The sequence below is a fragment of the Loxodonta africana genome, chromosome 24, assembly GCF_030014295.1.
Source record: "Loxodonta africana isolate mLoxAfr1 chromosome 24, mLoxAfr1.hap2, whole genome shotgun sequence".
NCBI classification, from domain to species: domain Eukaryota; kingdom Metazoa; phylum Chordata; class Mammalia; order Proboscidea; family Elephantidae; genus Loxodonta; species Loxodonta africana.
The window spans coordinates 48,663,430-48,682,527 of NC_087365.1; the positions used below are offsets into that span (position 1 = coordinate 48,663,430).

At 42.1% G+C, this 19,098-nt stretch overlaps 1 protein-coding gene and 1 pseudogene across 3 annotated transcripts in view; one reads left to right on the forward strand and one right to left on the reverse strand.

The window, feature by feature from the left end:
- B4GALT5 (beta-1,4-galactosyltransferase 5) overlaps positions 1-19,098 on the reverse strand; it is an 89,185-nt gene that overhangs the window by 26,666 nt on the left and 43,421 nt on the right. The window contains exon 1 of one of the 3 annotated variants that reach the window (XM_064276197.1): positions 6,767-6,786. The exons of the other annotated variants lie outside the window; for them this stretch is intronic. Coding sequence (XP_064132267.1) covers position 6,767 — 1 coding nt within the window. The 5' untranslated portion in view covers positions 6,768-6,786. Of the gene's footprint in view, positions 1-6,766; positions 6,787-19,098 lie in introns of those variants that run through there. 3 annotated transcript variants of the gene reach the window in all.
- LOC111751133 (RNA-binding protein 12B-like) lies at positions 7,504-11,229 on the forward strand (annotated as a pseudogene).

Genomic DNA, 19,098 nt, shown 5'->3' on the forward strand with positions numbered 1-19,098 from the left:
CGAGTCTATTCCGACTCATAGTGACCCTATAGGACAGAGTAGAACTGCCCTGTAGAGTTTCCAAGGAGTGCCTGGTGGATTCAAACTGCCGACCTTTTGGTTAGCAGCCGTAGCACATAACCACTACGCCACCAGGGTTTCCACATCCTTGTACAGGGCTCTGCAATTTGCTTTTTTTCACTTAATATTGCGTGGATCTCTTTCCATATCGGTATATACAGACGTATTTGTTTTTTAAACAGCTGCATGACACTATTCCACTGAAATAATAGCATTGAAGTTTATTTCACCTGTCCTCTACTTTACAGACATTAGGATGTTTCAATGGGTTACTCCTATAAGCACGCTTCACTGACCAACTCTGTTCGTGTGTAACAGGATACTGGCAAACTGCTCTCCAGGAAGTCTCCATCAATTTATTTTCATTAATTTAATAAGGAGTTACTAAGTGCCTGTCATAAGCTAGGCCAGTTTCTCCACACTACTGCCAACACTCTTATTAGATTTTTTTTTTTTGGGGGGGGGGGGGACCTTGGAAGCAATTTTTTGTAGAGATTTTTGGAGGGTGACAGAGGGAGGCATGACAGGTGCCAGATAAATGCCAGCTCCCTTTAGCAGGTGAACACATAGACTAACACAGGCTAGCCCAGCCACGTAATAGAATATAAGTGCTCCCCTCTATTCCAAAACAAAATTCAATGCATTTCAAAAAAAGTAAGCCTGGGTTACTCTCCTACCGGGAAATAACAAAAATTATAAAATTATAACAAAACTCACTGCTGTGAAGTTGATTCCAACTCATAGCAACCCTATAGGACAGAGGGGAACTGCCCCACGGGGTTTCCAAGGAGCAGCTGGTGGATTTGAACTGCCTTCTGGTTAGCGGCTGAGCTCTTAACCATTGCACCATCAGTCATTTTAAATTGTGTCTGAATGACTTTAAAGTACCAAAACCAAGTAATAAAACTTAAATCACACTCTGCAAACAAATCTGTGAGACACAATAGTACAGGCCCTTGCTAGAAACCCTTAACCCCAGCTTTCCTTATCTGCTCTGCCCTCTGATCTGCTCTTCCCCCCTCAACAACTTCTCTCTAACCAAACTTGTCATATCACTGCTCGCCAGACGCTTAATTCAATCATGCAGGTGCTCATGCTGCTTTCCCGTGTGAACTATGCTCCACTCAGTCTACGCAAACGGTATCCAGAAGCTTCTCCTTGCCTCCTTTGCCTGCATTTACTCTTCTCTCTGGCACTCACTCACTGAGGGATCTATACCACCGCGTTCCTACTTCATTTAAGAACTGCCTTGACGCCTCCTCTGCATCCTACAGATTACAGAAAGAATGTTAACGCTGTTTTACACCCCTTGAAGGCATCCTGGGGGCGCTCAGACCAGTATAAGGAATGACCTAGAAACTCTCAGGCCTTTCTGGTTCCCTCTATCTCAATAACCACTAAAGGCAACAACGCCTTAAAATATTCTACTGAACATCTATTGAAAGTTTGGTTCTCACTTGTTTTCATTTTCCTATTTTTTCCCTTTATTTCCATATAACTTCTGCTACTCCTAACTAGCCTTTATCCGTTTACAAGTCTTCTGGCATTTAAAATCTGTACTAACTTGGAGTTACACTGTAACATACTGTGTTGAAATAGAGATTCCATGTTCATTTTTTAATATGAATAATTACCAAAGGAAGAGGCCAAAGCTTCCTCAAACAGAGTCTAAGAGGCTTTCCTGTCTCTTTACCAGATAAATCACCCTTCCACCCCTCAGCTCATCTTCAAGTCAGTGGCAGACCCCAAACTTAGAACTCAAACTCTGTCCTGTGTGAAAATACTCCCTCATGAGTATTTTTGTCATCTTAGGTGACTGGTCTGCACCTGGATTTTCCTGAAGTCTCTTCATGATATAAAACTAGAAGACCATAAACACCAAACCCAAAAGCTTGTTGCCATGTTGAGTCAATTCCAACTCATAACAACCCTGTAGGACAGAGCAGAACTGCTCTGTCAAGTTTCCAAAGCTGTATTTTCACAGAAGCAGACTGCCACATCTTCCTACCAGGGAGCCACTGCAAGTGGCTGGGTGGGTTCAAACCTTTTCGTTAGCAGCCTCAGGCTTGACCACAAACACATCAGAATATAATTCCTATCTGTCACTTGCAATCTCAAACACTATGCCAACTAATTTCAACAAACTGTAAGGTTTAAAACTACCTTCTTAACTAGCCAACTCATTTATTTACTTCCCCGTCATCCTTGTGAAAGGAGGACACTTTACAGGGGCAGCACACTTACAAACCTAAACTCTGCTGTGTGTGGGGCCCCCCCCCACCCCCGACATGACCTACAGCCAGCCCTCAGGAGCAATACACATGGCCCGGGGCTGTCAGTTCTGGCTCATCAACAAGACATATTTTGTTGACACTCTGCTTCATCATTATTAACACAGCGTCCTACATATAATGGGCAGTAAAAAATGACAGAACGGATGGATGAAGCTTAGAAGTCAATTTACTTTATCTCAAGAGGCTGTTTGGTACTTTCACTGGTAATGGGGGTAGGGAGGGGACAAACCAACTGACACAACTCTCAGGGTGGAAAAACCCAGGGGGCCAACATTAAACAGGGGCATAGCATCTTTCCAAAGATTTGAAACCATCTCTAAGGTGTATTGCAAGCCATGAAATAAAAAGTGTAAGAAGTCAGTGGTCAGAATGCTTTTAGAAATGAGGGACCAGTTTTACATCATCCCTGGCACTGACTGGGGAACAACCACATACTTCACTTCCAGCATCGTCAGAGAAAAGATCAGATAGAATGTTTCTTTTCTATTAGCCGGAAAAAGTTGTTTAGGAAAAAAAGTAGTGTCAAATTCGAAAGAAAGCGTAATTCTGTGAAACCTCTGAAATCAAGAGTTTGAGTTCATTTTGTATTTCTAGCAGACAGCACAGTGCAGGCTCACAGTAGGTAGGCAGTCCATAAATACCTGTTACACACAACATTTACATTTTATCAAATATTAATCAAATGTCTAATTTGGTTCTATAGTGTTTTTATTGTTTGGGCTATATAATATACTCCCCCTGCCCTGAAATCTTCCTTCCATCCCCAACATACTAGTAAACCAGTTGTCTTCAATAATATAAACAAATATTGAACACTGTGTGTAAAGCTTCCTGTCAGGCAGCACAAAGAACTCACTACCACCTCCCTTCCCCAATCTCACAGTCTTCTTTACGCTTTTTAATCTTACCTCCTACACTGCGAATGACACTGTTGCTTAGTTCCTCCTCTAAATACACTCTCCTTTTCTTAGCTTGGAAGCCCTGGTGGTGTCGTGGTTAAGAGATGGCTGCTAACCAAAAGGTTGGCAGTTCAAATCCACCAGGCGCTCCTTGGAAACTCTATGAGGCTGTTCTACTCTGTCCTATAGGGTCGCTATGAGTCGGAAACAACTGAACAGCAATGGGTTTTTCTTAGCTTCTGCAATAACTCTCCGGTTCTCCCCTTAGAGTCCCAAATGTAGGATTTCTCTAGGACAGTCGTTCTCAGGCTTCTTCCTGCCCATCGCTGGAGAGCTTGTTGAAGCCTGTTTACAAGGCCCCATCCCCAGAGATTCTGATTCCGTATGTCTGAGTGTTGCCCATGAATTTGCACTTGGAACAAGCTCACAGGTGATCCCGGTGCTGCTGGTCCGAGGACCACACTTTGAGAGCCACTGCTTTAGGCAACTTCTGCTACAATAATAATGCATAAATATGGTATTTACAATAATATGCAAGAATAGTGACACTTATTGAACACTTAATTACATACTTTTTAATCTCATTCAATCCTCAGAATTACCCTAAAAGGCAAGTTGTTGTTGTGGCTGGGTGCCGTCCAGTCAATTTCGACTCATAGTGACCCCATATGACAGAGCAGAACTGCCCCATAGGGTTTTCTAGGCTGTAATCTTTATAGATGGTTCCCTGGTGGCACAGTGGTTAAGCACTTGGCTGCTAACCAAAAGGTCAGCAGCTTGAACCCACCGGCCACTCCACCGCAGAAAGATATGCCAGTCTGCTTTTATAAAGATTACAGCCTTGGAAACTCTATGGAGAAGTTCTCCTCCATCCTATAGGGCTGCCTTGAGTCGGAATCGACTTGCCGGCAACAGGTTTAGTCTTTAAGGGAGCAGATTGACAGGTCTTTCTCCAGGATTGGTTCTCCAATATTCTTCACCAAAGTCAACTGGCAGAGTTGGGATTTGAACCGGTATGCCTGCGCTCTTAACCACTAAGCTTTAAATATCTTGCTCATCCAGGCTCTAGCCACAATCTCTCCCTCAAAGATTTCAAGCGCCCTCACGACTTAAGTGACTACTCTAAGGAGACAGCTCTCAAATCTTTCACCTCCCGTGCAAAGCCGCCAGACTGACCTTTCCTAATTACAGATTTAGCCACACTGCTCCTCTGCTAGAAAGCTTTCTCTAGCGCATCACCGTTTCTTCCCTTCATCCCCGGGCTTCCACTGGGCTGCAGTGGTTCCGCTCTCCTGTCTGCCACCCAAATCCTATTCATCCGTCACTGTACTTGAGGAAGCCATGAGCACTCATGACAGTCTTCAATGATTTCTTTCCCTTCTCGAATCTCTGGCTTTTATTTACATTTTGTCTTGTTTGTTAACGACAGTCTCGTGTGTTTCGTCTTATCATCCAACTAATAAATTTACACAAACCGTATGTTACTAATACTTGTGCAAGTTACCCACAGGAACTAGCACAACACTGAAAAAATAAAAGACTAAGGAAATAAACACTGCCAAACAAAAAATAATCACAAATTCATCACTTGGATTGAATAAAATTTGAAGAACACTTTCCAACACCAGCGAATGCTTCTACCACCCAGAAACTATTCCTTCAAAGAAGCGTCTGTAAATACTGGTACCTGCGGAGAACTTACCAGCCAACAACAGCCATCTTCAAGGAAGCTTCCACTTTGGGTTGAGCCCAAAGTGCTTCCCAGCCACTTTTTCTCACTGGTTCTCATTCAGGTCCTTGACAGGACAGTCAGATCCCTTTCCCACTCTTCAGATATTTGAAGGGAGATGTTTTTGATTCCCCCACCTCACCTCCACCCCGCTAGGCCCACTTCCTTCATGTGTCCTCCCTCCCATGGTGTTACCACAGCCCCTCCCCCGATCCTGACTGCTCTCTTAACAGCGGCCCAGTTGTCTACACTTGACAAAGTACAGTGCCATGCTGACAGAGGGGTCCAGGTGCAGTCTGATGAGACCGGAAACAAGCAGAACTACCAGCCACCCTTTCCATCCGTGACCAAAGCACTGTCAACTCGAGCCTCCTCTTGGAGACTCACAATAACGCTACGCCCAAAGAAACTCTACGATAAAAATGTTCAAACTAGCCCCCTTTTCCACATAATAAATAGTAACATCAAGTGATTCTGCACTGAACAAACTTTGGAAAATTCTGTTTTGGGTATTTCTATTAACAGAATTTAAAACTGCCACAACAGGATAGGTAGTCAACCGATATTTGCTGAATGTTATTGGTAAAGAGCAGTGACACTGTATTACTGATTTACATTAAGCCTGCCGGAGACGACCCCCCTACATCTGCTTGCATATGCTGCTCAGCTGTCCTTCTGTGCTGTGCTCATGCAGCCGGCTATGGAGATCAAACTGTGGGACCTCAAGACAGTGTCTATCAAAAGTCTATTATTAAATTCAGCCCACAGCTCTGGCCTGAACTAGGAAGTATATATGCATACACACTTCGCTTTCTATCAGATTATGTCACTTAGAATCCGTATCTCTGTGAAGTACATATCATCTTGACTTTTACTGCAGATAAGAAAGTCAAGTTCTCCAGGGGTAAAGTAATTTGCCCAAGGTCATATAGTTAGGAAGTTAAACACAGAATCGGGATGTTCCATTACATTTTGATGTGTTTTACTCTGAAAACTCTGGAAAGCAGCTAGAGCAGTACTTTTCCAATAATACAGTTCTGGTCAACAGTAGCTGAAACACAGGTTTTAAAAATTCATTTTAAATTAGCATGCAGTTGTTAAAGCCTCAACAAGCAGCTGTGGAGCACCTACTCTACTGCGTGCTTTTCAGGCACAGGACTAGGCCACTGGGGGCACAGGGATGAGTAAGAGCACAGCATAAGGCACAGACACAAACAAAAAACTAATACCCACCAATCCCACTGCCGTTGAGTTGGTTCCAACTCACAGCGACCCTGCAGAACTGCCCCATAGGGTTTCCAGGGCTGCAGTCTTTACGGAAGCAGGCTGCCACATCTTTACCTCACGGAGCAGCTGGTGGTTCAAACTGCCGACCTTTAGGTTAGCAGCCAAGTGTTTTTAACCACTGCACCACCAGGGCTCCTGGAACTGTAATATGTGTGGGAAATGCTAAAATAATGTCTACTGAAAGTGCAGGCTTACTAATACATTTTTAATCCTTTCATAACCCAAACCCACTGCCATCGAGTTGATTGTGACTCACAGCGACCCCACAGGGTTTCCAAGGCCATAAATCTCTATGAAAGCAGGCTGCCACATCTTTCTCCCGTGGAGCTGCTGGTGGTTTTGAATCACCGACTTTTCGGTTATCAGTTGATCACCTTAACCACTGCACCATCCTTTCATAAGAAACTGTAATTATCATCCAGCCTAGTATCTAGATTGAAAGATCTCTTATAACCATAATTCAGTTGAGAAAATAAGCCAAATTTAGGTTTACACACTTGGAAATTTCCATCCAGGTGCCAGCGTAAGCTGCCTTGGGCCATGGCTTGAACTGGAGAGGTTCCGGGAGCAAAGCACTGGGTTTCTGGTCCTGCAGGCACCTTTTGGCTCCAAGACAGAGCCCTTCTACCTTCTGTTCTTCACTCTAACAGGAAGACATGCTCTCCGATCTCCATTAGAATTCCAGTCAGCCTCCACATCTTGTCAATCAGGTAACACAATTTTCACTTGAACACACACGTTAATACATGACTATGACTCATATAAATTCCTCACAAAATAATAAAATCTGGCATTCCAGATTAGGAGCAAAATAATTTGATACACTGAACCCTCACCAGAATGTGAGCTCCATGAGGGCAAGGATGGTGGTCCAATTACTCCCTTCGATGCTAAGACACAAAGTTTTATACAGCTAAGAGTTCTACTTTATCCTAAACATGTGTATCCTTGATGTTTGTTCCATTTAGCTTGAAAAACAACCTAAGAAAGCCATTCCCTTCCTGATCACTCTTTAAAATTTTAATCTCAGTGTCTCACCCCAACACCCCCTACACACACACACACACACCCCTGCATCCCTTGTCCCTGCTTATTTTTCTATTTGACATACTATATATCTTCTTATTTGTTTTGTTTGTTGTCATTCCCCCCGCCTCCGCCCCAAAAATGTGAGCTCCACGAGGGCAAGGATGGTGGTCTAATACTACTCCCGGGGGGTTGGCAGTGCCTGGAACACAGAAGAGGCATAATAAATATTTGAATAAATGAGTAAGTCAGGACAATTCACAACTGAGTCTTCTGAACTCAGTCTTCTGTCCAAGGAGCCGTGGATATGGGATTTCAGGCCTTTCATTTATATGGCATTAGCCTCTACTCCTTTACAGAGGAACCCGAAATGTTGTGGTTAATCAGCTTCACCTCAATGGCCAATTCTTCAGAAAAGCCCTGCAATTCCTTACCAATTGAACAGAGCTTCCAAACTGATAGGCTTCTCCCAAATAATGTTCTCTGGTATTCTCATTCCTCATGAAGCTTTTATTTATGTTCCTTAATACAATGTATACATTTATTCCAAGTCTTATTTAAGAAATAGGGGAAAGGTTTATACACACACACACACATTTTTACAAAAAGAAACGCCAGAAGGGTAAACCAGAAACTAATGAAAATTATTATCTATGAGGAATGGATGGGGACAAGGTGGTGGGGGTAGAGATATGACTGAGACTTCTCTGAAGACACCTTTTTATATTTTCAATGTTTTACATATTTAAAAATTAAAAAAGGAAAAATAAGCAAACCTGAAAACTGAATACAAACAGAAACAAGTGATTCTAACTGTATATCAAACTGAAAACATAACCCACAGAAAATAATTCAAGTAACTTTTGAACACAGTACTCTGACTATACATTCTTGGTGGGATATACTCTAAGGACAAAAAGAGCTGTAAAGAAATCTAGAACTTTAGTAGGTTTGTTGTTGGCAGTCATACTGGGGTCATGATCATGACATGGATGTCAATGGATGCTAAATCCTCACATATTATATACTGATCAGAAAAGAAAAATTGAGGGCACTACGTGTTCTTGAGAAGCTGCTGCAACGAGAAGCACCCCCTACCCATGGCCTTGTATGTCTGACTCCACAGCAGTGTTAAGTTGGTTCTACAGAACTAACAGGTCTCCAAGAAACAAACAAATCTTTACTGCTATTGTTTGAGCTCAATATGGCTGTAGCCATTCATTTACTGGGGCTTCCTTTAATTGCGGGGCCTGTGGATATTCGCTTCCCCAAGGCGACTGACTACTCCTGATGGAGGAGTGCGTATAACTGGAGGGGAAACTGGGGAGGCTTTTAGTATTTTTGCAACAGATGAAGATGTAAGACGTGCCATGAGTTCTTCAGGAGGGCTTATCAAGGATTCATTTGTAGAGCTCTTTCTTAGTAGCAAGGCAGAAATGCAGAAAACTATAGAAACAAAAGAAATGATCACACAGGAACGGGGCAACCAAGATCTGGGAGACCAGGGGCTGGCAGTCTACCTAATTTTGTTAGGGCTATTCAGGAAGAAGCAAGTAGCTCTGGATATCAAGATGCTGAGTTTCATACCACTGACACAGGATGTGGTAATTTAAAGCCAAGAAGCACACAGCCAGTGAGAGCCAAAAATCCTTATTTCTACAGGGTCTGCCTCATCTAGTAAATGAAGACGAAGTACATGTTACCCCCAGCCTCCCACTGGTTTGTGTGTGGAGTCATTTTCTTAAAACTTCCCGATGGCTGAAATAATGATGATGCATAGTAAACTTTGCTTCGTGTATTGATACTTCAGGAGGTCTTCAATATCATAAAAGTTTTGTGGGTTCAAGATTTACAGAATGCAAAGCTCAAAACCACAGTGGATTCACTGTGGTGGTAAGTAGGATGAAGTTCCTATGAGAACTGAAGAACATTCTCCACCAAGAGGAGCTAATGACAGACCGTCTCTAAAACGGTCTCATTCAAAATCTCCCAAGAACACTTTCTCATTCCTGTTGGACATCATGTTCACTTAAAAAACCTATCTCTAAGTATCAGCAAAAGAGTTTTAAGAAATTTCTTTAGAGATACTGATCCGACTCATGAACAGGTTACATTATTATATAAAAATGAAAAAAGAACAAGATATACCTTGGTGATGTGCAAAACTCTGACTTCTATACTGCTTTGGCCTTACATAAAACTATTGTACAGTATCGTCTAATTCATACTGATCAAATTTCTAGAAAAAGAGTGCTGAGATTAATGGAATATTGTGAAACAAAAAGACCAGGGTCAATAAAGAAAGAGAGGCCTGGACACGTTTCACAAAAACATTCAAGAAGGCTACTCTGGCCAGAAGCTGTGCACATACATAAGGCATTTTCCATTTGATGTCAGAAAAGCTGAAGTGCAAACGTTCTTTGCAGACTTTTCTCTTGCAGAGCGTGACATTTACTTGCTTTACGATGGCAAGGGGGTTGGTTTGGGAGAAGCATTGGTGAAATTCAGATTACAAGAACAGGCCATGAAAGCTGAAATTTTAAACTGGCGAAGATTCTTGGGGACAGAGGTTTTGTTAAGATATATCTGAGGCACAAATGCAGGAGTTCGGTATAAATTTTTCCTTGCTGTCCATTGAGAAAATGCAAGACCGTTCACAGTCACATGATAGAGATGACCATTCCCATTCATATGTTTCAAAAGAGCCACCAGTATACTATGTTGGCCCTTCTGAAAATTTCAGACATCAGCTAGAGGACATGAGGAAGCTGGACAACTTCAAGTATCCCCAGGGAGATTTCAGACAGCCTGACAGGTGCCCTCTGGAAGACTTCGGGCACTCCCTGGAAGACTTCAGGCACCCTCAGGAGGAGCACTTAAGGTGGCCTCCTGAGGAAGACTTCAGGCACCCTAGGGAAGAAGAATGGTGGCAGCCTCCTGAGGAAGACTGGAGGCGGCCACTCAAGGAAGATTTCAGACGGCCTCCCACGGACGACTAGAGGCAGCCTCCTAAGGGAGACTTTAGGCGACCACCTCAGGAGGCGACCACCTCAGGAGGCAACCACCTCAGGAGGCGACCACCTGAGGCAGACTTTAGGCAGCCCCCCAGGAGGACTTCAGGCATTCCCCTGAGGGAGACTTTAAGCAGTCATCCCAAGAGCATTACAGACATCGGCCCCAGGAGCACTTCCGGTGGCCACCCCAAAAGCATTTCAAGTGCCTGAGAGGAAGATTTCAGGACGCCACTGGAGGAAGACTTCAGGGGCTATTCCAGTGAAGACTTTAGGCACCATCCTGATGAGGACTTTACGAACCCCTGGAGGAACACTTCAGATGCCCTTCTGATGCAGACTTCAGGCAGCTCCCTGAGGAAGACCTCCGGGGTGCTCTGGAGGAGGACCTCAGGGGTGCTCTGGAGGAGGACCTCAGACTTCCTGATAATTTTAGACCTCTTGGTGAGTTTAGGAGCCCACCTGATGATTTTAGAAATCAATGCCCTTTTGTGAGTTTTTGTCACCCAGAAGGTGGCAAGTTTGATTTTGGAAAGCATAAAATGGGGGGTTTCCTGAGGGGAGATTTATGCCTGATCCAAAATTAAATTGTGGTTCAGAAGATAAGGAATCTTCCATTTAAAGCTAATGTTAATGAAATTTTAGGCTGTTTTCACGGCTATAAAGTCATACCAGATTCTGTTTCAATACAGTATAAGAAAGAATTAACTATAGGGGAAGCCATTGATACTATGATAAACTCTAAAGCCATTAAAGATTTAAATCATAGGCCACCTGGCCCAGGAAAAGTTAATTTTGCTCTAGAGAGCATTTCTAAATTCAGAGATACCTTCCCAAAGTACTGATGGCAGTAAGATGCACTTTTTTTTTTAAAGTGTTTTTAATTATCTAACGAAAAGAAACATTTTAATTTGACCTGTGAATAGAACACATGTAAATAGTAGGTTAACCTGGTTTTCTTTCGCTTGTGAATCGCCATTCACTTTTTCTAACTTAAAATTACATATGCTATTTTTTGACAGTGGGAGAAGGAACTAATTTCTTGAGTTCATTCTGGTTGATGCATTGGGTGCACCTCAAGATTTGCGTAAAGCAGAGTTGTATTTGGGGAAGATCAATTTTATTTTCACTTGTGTTTCCATTCTGTGGTCTACGTCTTTTACTCAAACTGTGTAAGGAAATGGTCAGTGACAATTGTCCAGGTGTGGCATTTTCACTGCTCCCTGCCTGCAGACCTAATGTCTTCTTCCCCTTCTGGGATATCACTGTTAAGCCTTTTATTAAATACATGATAGTTCAAAATGAATAGACTGTGAACCTGAAATTTACTTAGGAAAAAAACTCAGGGGATTCTTAAAGCTGCCATGTTCATAACTTTGCAAAATTTTATAAAAACAAAAAATTGCAACTGAAAAGAAAAATATCTCTCTACTATAATGGAAAGAGTTCTAGCAGGTCACCCCTTTTACCAAATGTTCAAACTCAACAAACCCAATATTAGAACCATTTTGTGCCTCTTACATGATACAGGAGGAGCCGTGTTGGTGCAGTGGTTAAAGAGCTCGGCTGCTAACCAAAAGGTCAGTGGTTCGAACCCACCCGCCACTCTATGGGAGAAGGATGTGGCAGTCTGCTTTCCTAAAGATTTACAGCCTTGGAAACCAATTCTATTCTCTCCTGTAGGGTCATATGAGTCAGAATCAATTCGCTGGCAGTTGGGTTTAAGAATGTGATACAACTAAGGACCCAACACCTCCTATATCATAGTATTGCTAAATGACTTATAAGGAAACGAGATAAATCTATAATGCGGGACATTCTACAAAACAACTGGTCTGGAATCTTAAATTTAGTGTTATGGAGAAAAAAGACAGGGATTTAGTCTAGATTATAGAGACATAGCCAAATGCAATGATTGAATCTTGACTGAATACGGAATAGAAAAAAGGAGGGGGGCTAAAAGAGACATTTTTGAGATAACCGAAGATGTATAGTAGGTATTACTGAATTAATATTAATGTTCTTAGGAGTGATTCACGTAGAATATATTCTTAGGAGATGCACACTGAAGTATTTAGGGGTCAAGTATCATGATGTCTACAGCTTACTTTCAAGTGGTTCAGAAAAGAATTGTGTATACAGCATGTGTATATGCATATATGTGTTATATAAAGAACTAAAGCTAATGTGGCAGAATGATGACAACTGGTGCATCTGGGTAAAGTGCATATACGTATTCATTATAGTATTCTGTCAAAGTGTCTACAGATTTGCCTTTTTTTTGTTTTTAATAAAAAGGAGAAAAAGGCTGTTGCTAATTAAGTTTACAATTGCTAGGTTATACAGGTTACTTTTCAGTTGGACTTAGAGCCTTCTCCAAAAGGAGAGGATATGGTGAGCAATGTTTCCCAAACTGATTTAACAAAGAAACCACCTATCCTAAGGAACACACTTTCAAAAAAGACATAGAAATAAAGAAATGATGAATTCTTTTATAACTTCTCAAACTGCAATCCCTAAGACAAATGAATAAGGAGCTCCTTACTGAGCTTTCCCATTCATCCATTCATTCGCCGTTCATTATGTATGTTACTATGTACCAGAAACTATCCTCTACTCTGGGGATACAAAGACATAAATAAGATATAATCCCCACTATTTTCTTTTTTATTATCTGCTAGTGGAGGAGACGGACAAGGAAACCCATAACCATGGTTGTACTGGTTAAGTGTTATGCTAACCAAAAAAAACTAAACCCATTTGCCATCGAGTCAATTCCGACTCACAGCGGTCCTATTAGACAGAGTAGAACTGCCCCTTAGGGTTTCCGACGGGCGGCTGGTGGATTCAAACTGCCAACCTTTTGGTCAGCAGCTGAGCTCTTAACCACTATGCCACCAGTGTTATGCAAGTGGCTACTAAATTATATCGGGAAGGAGAAGGTCAGAAAAATGCTCCCGGGAAGAGAAGGTGACTCTAGAATACAGTCATGAAAAAAGAACACTGAAAAGGGAAAAACATAAATGAAGATAAAGGGGCATAACAGGGGAAACACATTTGGGAACCTAAAGGCAGTTAGGTATGGCTGGAATGAAGGGTGTATTTATATATACATAGCAAAAACAAGAGAGGAGGCTAGTAAAACAGATGGGGGTAAGATCACAAAGGGCTTTCTGTGCTATGCTTAGGGGCCGCACCGCATTCTGAAAGCCACGACATTAAAGAAATGGTCCAGGACCTCAGATTTCATGTGGCTCAACTAGTGGGTATCAATCAAAACAAATTCATTCCTCCTCAAAATTCATGACTCCAGAATAAGATCTGACTTTTTTTTTAGTATCTAGACCTAAGTTCTTTAAAGGGAAGAACTTCTCTGGATGAACTGAATATGACTCTGTATGGAGAATCCCATTTGGTTATTAAAAGTCGAGTGTCTACACCTTACAAAGAGTGTGCTTTTCCTCTACCTGAAGCAGCAGAAGGAACACCATTTCTTCCAAACCCCGGAAGAGCGAGCAGATGGAATGACGATGTCAAGAGACAAAAATGGAGACTACTGACCACGGCCAGGAAGAGCTGGGGGAAGGAGGTACAGTTGGACAACTGAGTCAGCAAAGGTGCTTGCTGCTTAGTGTTCAGGGTGGGACCGCTGGGCCAGGTTTTATTTCCATGGATTTACTCACATCAAGTATCTTTGTTCTGAACATTCCACAGAGACTACACAATGTGTGATTTCTAACAGGGGCAAGAGCAAGCTGTTGGCTACTCACACGATGCACTGGGGAATACTAAGGCTCATGGTAGTGGGCACACATGGCAGTGGGCACACGGTGACACACATGTAAGAAATAAAACTAAAGCTGGTTTATTTAACAGGCAAAGAATTTTTTGGCAAAAAGATTTACACCCTTTGGCACATCTATTTAAATATCCTGGAGCAAGTGTGTGACAGTTTTTACACAAAAGGTGTTTGGAGAAAACTGTCACACTGGGGTGGGGTGGGGGGGTGCATTAATTAGCAGACTAAAGAATTTCCCCAAAAAAATTCTTTTGGGGGGAAAGTTTCATATGATTTTTGATTTTACTAGTTCCACCCATTTGAAGCAGAAAACCACCAGAAGTCAAATCATAAGTTATGTTTTTTATCCTCTAATTATTATTTTTAAAAAAACCCAAGTGGTAAAAATTAACAGCTATGAAGTACCCTATCAACATTTCCACTGACCTGCTGGCCTATTATCTGTTAAATTATTAAACTGAACATGAGGTTAGAGGTGAAAATGCTGCCTAAACAGATATTAACCAGGGAGGAGCCTTTGGCAACCACTTAACCCAATCTAGGCTTCAGCAGTTTTGTTTCCCCCCAAATTCTTAATAACACGATCAGTTCCCAACCTCCAGAAGTACCAATATCCAGGCTCACACCACTGCTGAAAGGGGCCCAGCAAACAAGGACTCCCAAATCTTACGCTGTATAAACACAAACTTTCTGCCACTGTTTGCATTTCATGCCTGCATCTAGAAATGTGATTATCCACCAAAACAAACCCTGCTCCGGCCCTGGGGGGAGGGGAGGCATCAGCATGGTGGAGACACCTTACTGATGGGAACGTGCTAGAGGTAAATGGCCACAGAGCCTACCTGGAGGTAAATGGCTACAGAGCTGTATGCTCGCAGGAGCTGAGGCTTCTCAGTACAACAGGTGTTCCTGCATAAGCCTCCGCCCACCTCCCCAGGCCAGCCCACCTCCTTCTGCTCTCCAGGGCCGCCAGGCAGAGCCCTGGTGGCGCAGTAATTAAAGCACTCGGCTGCGGACCAAAACGTCAGCAGTTTGAACCCACCAGCCGCTCCACAGGAGACAGATGTAGCCATCTGCTTCTTTAAAGATTACAGCCTTGGAAACCCTATGGGGCAGTTCTACTCTATCCTATAGGGTCCCTATAGAGTAAGAATCGACTCAAGGGCAACAGGTTCAGCCTCCTGCCCCTGCTGATAGTACTCCTCTCTACGAATACTCTCTGGTGACACGTGCTCACGATGAACTTTAATGTCACTTTCCATAGCTTTTCCTGACATCGCCCTACTCCCAAGATCAGAACTGTCTACTCCCATTTGGAGGCTCTTTCCAAACTGATACATAATCCATGACACCTGTAAATCTGAGCATGTCTCTCCATTCCGGCAGGCTGTAAACTCCACAAGAGTATCTTATCCTTCTTTTCATCTACAATGTCTGATAAATAGTAGGCATTTAACCAGTTATTAAATTAATGAATTACAGCTCAGCACACGGGCATGAGTTCATGGCCCTTTGGTAGAGGTGCCCTGTTCTCTCAAGTTAGGAGAGAAGGATACTGGGGTGGGGGGATGGAAACCACACAAGGAAGATTCTCTAAGCCAGAAAAAGGCAAAGTGAAGCCAATGCTTTACCAAATGTGCTGCTTTAAGTGTAAATTGGTAAACTGGTAAACCCTTTGGGAAAACCATTTGCAAATTCAACAATGAGCCAAAAAACAAAAAACTATATGCATATAGGGTCGCAATGAGTCGGGATCGACTCGATGGCAGTGGGTTATATATATATATACACACACACAGACACACACACCCCTCTATCTAGCAATTTCAAGGAAAGCATCCCAAATGAGGCTATTCTATGCACGAAGTTTTTTATTATTTCTAAAAGCAAAAACTTGGAAAACAACTCAAAACCAACAATAAAGTAACAGGTAAGTAAACTGTTACACATATACTTGCCAGAGTCTTACACAGCTTTACAAGTTATGAAACCTTATGTAGAACACTCAGTATAGACAATCACACTCAAACAACATGAAAAATGTTCTGTTATACTTTACTATGATCACTTTTGCCAAGGGATAACCACGTGCATGAGGCAAAAAAAGATAGAAGCAAATTTACTGATATTGCTAAGGGAAAGCCTTAAACCAAAACCCAAACTCGTTGCCATTGGAGTCAATTCTGACTCATAATGATCCTACAGGACAGAGTGGAGCTGCCCCATAGGGTTTCCAAGGACTAACTGGTGGATTTGAACTGCTGACCTTTTGGTTAGCAGCCGACCTCTTCCTCTGTTTTTCCAATTTTCTCTACAAGAGTTATACTTTTCTGATGATAGGGGAAAAAATAAAGGACTCTGCCAGTGAAACTGAATTTACCTGATATGATAAACATTAATAAATCATTAATAGAACAAAACATTTCCAATTCAACTCTTCAATCCTCGGGCTTATGGGCAGAGCGGGGTGGGTGGTGACGCGTGAGGTACATATAGTGTCCTAAACAACGTAGCTGCCGTATTTCAATTATCCCCATATCAATACAACACAGGAAACTAAGCAATCATTAGGAAAAAAAAATGTACGTTTTAGAAGTAGCCATTATTTACTTAATTAAAAAAAATCAGACTGTGTAACAATGTACAGTATATTGCCTTTGTGTTAAAGAAAAAGTAAAATATATGCATAAATCAGTTTTAGAAATTGTACATCAAAATGTTAATAGTGTTTATCTTTTCTCTGCTTAGTAGAATTAAGAATAATCTGTACTTTCTTCTCTTTGTCACAATGCAGCATTTCCGTGTTCATCAGAAAAACCCTTGTTTGATGATAAAAGGTCTATATTTGCAGTGGGAAAAGCTTTTATATGGCCTTTCTCACCACAGTCTTGTAATTCCCACCAAATGATTGGGTAGGGCTATGCAAATAAGGTGATTGTGGCTCACCAAGGGGACTGGACAGCTTGCCAATAATGCAAATAAGGTGCATGGCACCCTTGCGGTGGTGAGACCATGGAAATAAGATGTATGGAACCCAATGAGGGGACTGGTCAGTTTTGCCATCCTGCTAGGCTTAAAATGAGGCATCCCAGAGGTGGAAAAGGGGGGCTCTCACTACATCAAGAAGAAGAGATGAGAGCAAAGCATATGCTTTGGACCTGGGGGCTCCTGCACTGAGAATCTCCTAGACCCAGGAGACAGAGATAGACAGAGCTATAATACCAGGGACAGTGCAAGATGTTGAGAAGCGGCAGCAGAGAAACAGAGGAAAAAGAACCAGGCTTCCTGGCCCACAGAGCAAGGTAGTTACAGTGGGTGAGCCAATCCACGAAGCAAGACAGCTGAGAGCCTTCAGGCACTTGTCAACGAAGCTAGGCTTACCAACCCACTGGGCCAAAGAGCTGTGCCTTCAGGTAAGAGGCCTTCTGGCAGAGTGGCGTGCCCTGGGGCACTTGTTGGTGGAGTTAAAAAGCTTTCTAACACTTGGCCAAGCAGGGCAGAGGCCTGGCTGAGAGGCTCAGGTCAGAGCTGTCCTGACTGAAGAACTGTATCCTGAGTCATTCCCAGTCCTGAATAAACCCCATAACTGTGAGTATGGTCTCTGAGTTCTCTGTGGCCACTGTAACAAATTACTGAACCCAGCAGAGAAGTATAGAGTAGGAGGGACAGCTGGTATCAGAATTGGTAAAAAGGTTGGAGGGTGGGGTAGAGATCAGCCTTGGGCTGCTGATGCTGATGATGAATCTCCTCCCCCACCACACCAGTTTTATAATGCCCTAATAGTGAAACACCTTGTGATAAACAAATCTTTTTGAACTGACTGACCCAAAGTTTCCAGAATGATTATAAACTCCCTTTTGACACAACAACTATTTAATACCAGGAATGCTGTCTTAGGATATGATCTTTCCTTTCATTTATAAATAATGATAATATACATTTTTATAATGGGAAGAAAAGCACGCAAACACAACCAAGGTTTTGCCTTAATAAGGGTTTTCCCTCTCTCTATTGGTTCCAGACGCAAATAATTTCCCCCATCTCAAAACTTTATTCTACTTTCACCTACCCCAAAGTGAGTCATAATTATCCTAAAACTTCTGATGCTTCTAGTTGTAACTGTTAGAAGCCAACTATCAAGCAAGTTTCCTCTAGCTCATCTACACTCCAAAAGTATTCTTCCACAGGCAGTTCTGTGGTCTCCCTCCTGATCCTCTTTTGGAAAGAAGATTATTATTCTCCATGTCCTGTGGGGATAATATATTATAATCATATTATTTTTAGCCTGTAAGATTATAACAGATTTAATGGGGTTACCTACTCTTTGGGAATTAAATGTTTCCAGAAAGCATAATTCTGGCTGATATTAACACCCAAACTGTGAAATGCATGAAATCAGAGCCGTGACTTCAATAAAAAGGCAAAAATTACCTGAGAAAGCACCTGAAAAGTTCTTGCCTTCAAGGCATAAACACCAGAACAAGGTCTTCCTTTAATACCCAGAGGGTATGATACTCTTCTTCAACTTGTCTTTTGCAAAACATCAAATTACGGTTCCGGGCCAGGCAGAACACTGAATTATTTTTCTGTCATCTACTATATCAAGCATAAAATTTTCTTTTTTAGCTAACTGATATTCACATATTGAAGCAAGTCAAGATCCACAAATTCACAGGAACAGAAAGGCCAACCTACTCTACAAGGGAGTGTTGGAATGGTGCAATGATACGTCAAAACTTATAAGACTCAACTCTGAACATTAAAGACAAGTTCTTCTTACAGATTACATATATGAGAAGGAAAAATGAATACTTGCAATGGAGAGACAAGACAGGCACCACTTCACCAAGGGATCAAACTGGGTAGTCACTAACACTGGAACTAGCTAACATTACCTCCAGAATATTCTTTCCAAAAACTTGTAACCTAAATTCAACCAAGTTTTTAGAATGATCTTCCAATGTACAAAAATATAAGGGACTGAGGAACACAT